A 4,544-nucleotide genomic window follows, 5' to 3' on the forward strand; every position below is an offset into this window, starting at 1 on the left:
GGGTCCCCCGGGGGGGGGGGGGGTGTGTACATAATACAGAAGTAATTTATCATCACAAGTCTCTACATGATACGACTTTTTTTCTGACCTTTTTGACTGCAGTGTCTGAATTTTCAGCAGTAGTTATTTCTGTGATGTATAGGTGGCATAAGTTGAATTTTAGGTGTGCTTTCACTACTTGTCAGCAGACATGCAGTTCTGATGTGTGTGTGTGTTTTTTCTGTCCTTTCTCCCAATCTTTTCTCTCTTCAGCAAATTGAAGAATTTTCTGATGTTAACGAAGGAGAGAAAGAAGTTATGAAATTATGGAATCTTCATGTTATGAAGCACGGGTATGTTATTGTAAAGTTAGTTTTGATCAAATAAATTATGGTATAGATTGGGTTGACCATTTTGCATTGAAAGTCACTAAGCACTTAAAATGCAGCTAGCTCAGTTGTTTAGGAAAGGATCGTTAAAGGATAATTTGAATAAAAGCTTTCGACTGTTTAAGTTTTTAAGAAAATGTTTTTGTGCTTAGTAGCCCTAATGCTTTGAAAAGAAAAAACATTGCAGACGTTGAGACTATGTAATAGGTTTATCAATAGGTTTATCATAGGCTGCCATGTTGTAGGGTATCTTTTGTTTTTGAAAATGTTCTACTTGCATAATGATGGCTTTCTAATTTGACAGGTTTATTGCTGACAATCAAATGAATCATGCCTGTATGCTGTTTGTTGAAAATTACGGACAAAAAATAATTAAGAAGAACTTGTGTCGAAACTTTATGCTACATCTGGTCAGCATGCATGACTTTAACCTCATCAGCATAATGTCAATAGACAAAGCTGTTGCCAGGCTCCGAGAGATGCAGCAGAAGTTAGAGAAAGGAGAATCAGTCTCCCCAACGGATGAGGAATCTTCTGAGGAACAAAGTGGGACAACAAATGGATATAGTGAAAATAATATGAGAGAGAGAATTTCAGAAATGGATAGCATCTCAGGTGTCACAAAACAGAGCAAGAAACAAAAGCTCTGAAGTCAAAAGTCAAATGCCATTCAACGGACAAGCATTGAAGTGACATTCTAGGGTGCATGAGCTCTATAAAGAATTACACACACAAATACAGAAATTCCAAACAGGCACTGCTGGATGGAAATAAATGATTTCAACAAGGATATTGTTTTAACAGGGTTTCTATTCAGTTAATTATGCAAGTACTACATGTATATCGGTTTTGGTGATGTAATGACAATATTCTAAGAGTTTGAGCATGAACAGCAATATGAAAATCTTTTTGTAATTTTAGTAATTAGTGTCTTAAGAACTTTATGGAATTTGCATAATTTAAGTATATGTAAAACCGTTTTTATATTAACATTTTTGCATCTGTATCTGGCTGTTTTTCCTACCATGAAGTTGTGAAACATTGGGGAAAGGGGATTGGGATACAGTTTCTGCTTTTCTTATTTAGAAATTCTCCAGTTAGCTTTTTGTGAAAATAACGTCTCACTATTTAAAGTTTAACCTTGATCCTTGTATTTGAAATCATTTATCAATTGATCATAAATTACAAATTAATTTTTTTTACACTAAAATTCTCAAAGTTGGCAAACTTAGCACTTCCTTTGTCTTGTGCCTGTTTGGAAAGATCTTGGCTTTTCATGTTACAGACGCAGTGAAGTACCACCTTGGCTTTTTGAGGTTACCAGCAGTTTGGTTTTCGTGGATAATTCTGATGTATTGATCACCCAGTGTACCATTTTAAACTTGAACATTAGCTCCTTTATATTTTTATTACACATTTACACAGCTACACAAACTATTTGATGTAAACCCTTTTTACTGGGGTTCCACATCATAGTGTGCCATGCTAAAGCCGAGAGTCTATAGTCAGTATGTAGGCATTACGTCGATTAACTTCTTTGGAAGTTTATGCCTGCTGTTTTGCCTGAGTACAGACTGCAAGTCCAGGCCATAGGTTTAGCTTTGGCTTTCGAGATGCCACTCTTGAGGGAAAAATGCACTGTAAAATTGGACCAGAAAATGTGTTGCACTTCTTATGCAAGTATTCTGTGATGTATTGTATTCAATACAGATACTAAGATGCTGACTAAACTATATTTGAGCAGTTTTGCACTGCTGTTAACACATTTTATGCATACGTTTACAGATTTTTTCCAATGGAAAGTGGTTTCACTACTGGTACAGTATCAGCACCGAAGGGTTTATTCCAGCAAGCACTGTGGTTGAGTGACATCACCTCAATTTTTTATTATCCTTAAAATATTGCATTTTTCATATTCTTTATTTATAAAGGAACAATGCTGCTGTAAATACAGGTATTTTTAATTTTTTATTTCATTCCATCACCATGAAATGCAGTTCCCTATTTGTTTAAGGGGTATATAAGCTTTCTAATGGTGTCTTCAGAAATTTATAAAATGTAAATACTGATTTTGATGGTCCTTAAGATGTGTTTAACTGTGAGACTATTTAACTAATGGTGTGGATGTGATTTGTCATCCAGTATTAAGTTCTTAGTCACTGATTTTGTGTACAAAATAGGAAAGAGGGAAACTGCAGCTTTCATTACAAACTTCTTGAATTTGCCAGCTCTTCTGAGTTTTAGCAAACTCTAATTATGCCTCTGGATAGTACATCAAGCATTTCTCTCTGGCTTTAATTTGCTAAAGCTGTGCACATATGTAAAAAATAGATTATTTTAGGGGAGATGTAGTTCTAGAATTATTGCTTATGTCATTTCTTAAGCAGTTATGCTCTTAATGCTTAAAAGAAGGCTAGCATTGTTTGCACAAAAAGTTGGTGATCCCCCCAAAAATAGTAATGAAATTACTTCTGTCCAGTAAACTTTGTATGTCATGTCAATTTATAATAAAAGCTGAAAAAATCCCTTTGTTTTCTATTTATAAAGATGCCTTTTCTATATGTACCTTTTGATAGATTTTGAAGATATCATGTAAGCTGGTTAAAAAGAATTTGAATGGTACAGTAGATGTAAAAACAAAACTCCAAACAGAAACAAAAAACCAAAACAAATTCAGTTGTTTAAATGAACCGTTGTTTTTACATTAAATGTTTTATTTGAAATGGGCTTTTGTATATAAAGTTCAGTAATATAAAATCTGCCATGATGGTTGTCCACTCATTTTGTGTGCATGCAGAAAGGCCACAAGCAGCACCTTGTATAAACTTTCTCTTCTGCATGTCTTTTAAAATTTGGGTACATGTTCTTCCTTTGCCAGATTGTTACAAAGGTAGCTAAGTTTCTGTCCCATCTTTTTGTTATATTTAAGATGTCTCCATAAATTACCAGGGTTTTAGCCAGATTATAAAAACTTGTTCTCCTTCCTTGGGGGTGGAACTGATTGCCTGGGATGTATCTGTAAGTTGTGTATTACTGTTTAGAACTGTAACTTTGAAAACGAAACATCACTTCTGATATGTCAGTTATAAAAAATAAGACTTGTGAGTTTTTTTACATGCAAATGGTTGATGTCTCAAACAGATTTTACAAGATATTAGATTTATTTGGAGCAAAGTTTAAAATGGTATCGGTTTACAGTCGTGCTTCCCTGGGACTGTAAACAATGGATACTCCAGGTATTACAGAACAAAACAAGTAAGGAATTGGCACTGCTTGGCCAAACTGTTCAATAGCAGACACTGAAAACCTTTTTCGATGTTAAAAATAATTCAGATACTGAAATACAGGAGATGACAGCTAGATTCTGTAAACCTGACTTGAGGCTGCAGTTGTCCGGTATGCTTTTGTCTCTAAAATGGGCAAGGTTCTTCTAGTATGTTCATGGCAGGCTTTTACGATGTTTTGTATTTGGTGGTCATCTTAACACAACAGGTCTGTGAACCCCAAGTTGGAACATAACATATGACTTGAATATTTAACTCAGTGCATTAAATACTATATTCAAAATTATTAGATGAGTTTAACTTGTTAACCTTAAGTGTATGTTGTTTGGAGTGTGTCTGGAATGTCCTTGATTTGTGGGGGTGGGGGGGGTAAAGATTCACTGCCTGGAATGAAGCAGTTGCAAATAATTTGGACTGTCCTGACTGTTTCACCAAAACAAAACCCTCAAATCATACAACTCACCCCAAAACAGCAATTTGATTTTTACCTTCAAGAATGCAGGAGCCATTCTGTGAGGACAATTTTGATAATATTGTTCAAAGTTAAGTATTTCTTAATTCACAGAACAGTTTGGTGCCATCATCAACCACTGCCTGAATGAGGGTGTTCCTGTTGGACGAGATCCTGGTTACAAATCTGATACTGTGTGGTTTCACAACTGAGAAAACAAGAGCTTTGATGTAGGTAAGCCTTCCTTCCACGACTCTCATATCTGCTGTTCTTAAGTTGCTTGATTTGAGACTGAAGAGGCACTCTTTGGGAGGAATACTCAGCATCTTGTCATGAAGAAAGATCTTTATATGAATGGTGTATTTATCAGAGAAAGCTATGAAGTCAGCAGCCTTCCTGGTTTCACAACTTACTTTTCCTTTAAAAGACACCAAAGAAATG

At 35.2% G+C, this 4,544-nt stretch overlaps 1 protein-coding gene across 1 annotated transcript in view; it reads left to right on the forward strand.

Moving 5' to 3' along the window:
* Positions 1 to 3,123, forward strand: part of SUZ12 (SUZ12 polycomb repressive complex 2 subunit) — a 28,435-nt gene extending 25,312 nt beyond the window's left edge. The window contains exons 14-15 of the mRNA XM_010287704.1: positions 253 to 332; positions 673 to 3,123. Of these exons, the coding sequence (XP_010286006.1) occupies positions 253 to 332; positions 673 to 1,018 (426 nt within the window). The 3' untranslated portion in view covers positions 1,019 to 3,123. The remainder of the gene's footprint in view (positions 1 to 252; positions 333 to 672) is intronic.
* The last annotated feature ends 1,421 nt before the right edge of the window (positions 3,124 to 4,544 follow it).

This window comes from Phaethon lepturus, unplaced genomic scaffold (assembly GCF_000687285.1).
Source record: "Phaethon lepturus isolate BGI_N335 unplaced genomic scaffold, ASM68728v1 scaffold7735, whole genome shotgun sequence".
NCBI lineage: Eukaryota > Metazoa > Chordata > Aves > Phaethontiformes > Phaethontidae > Phaethon > Phaethon lepturus.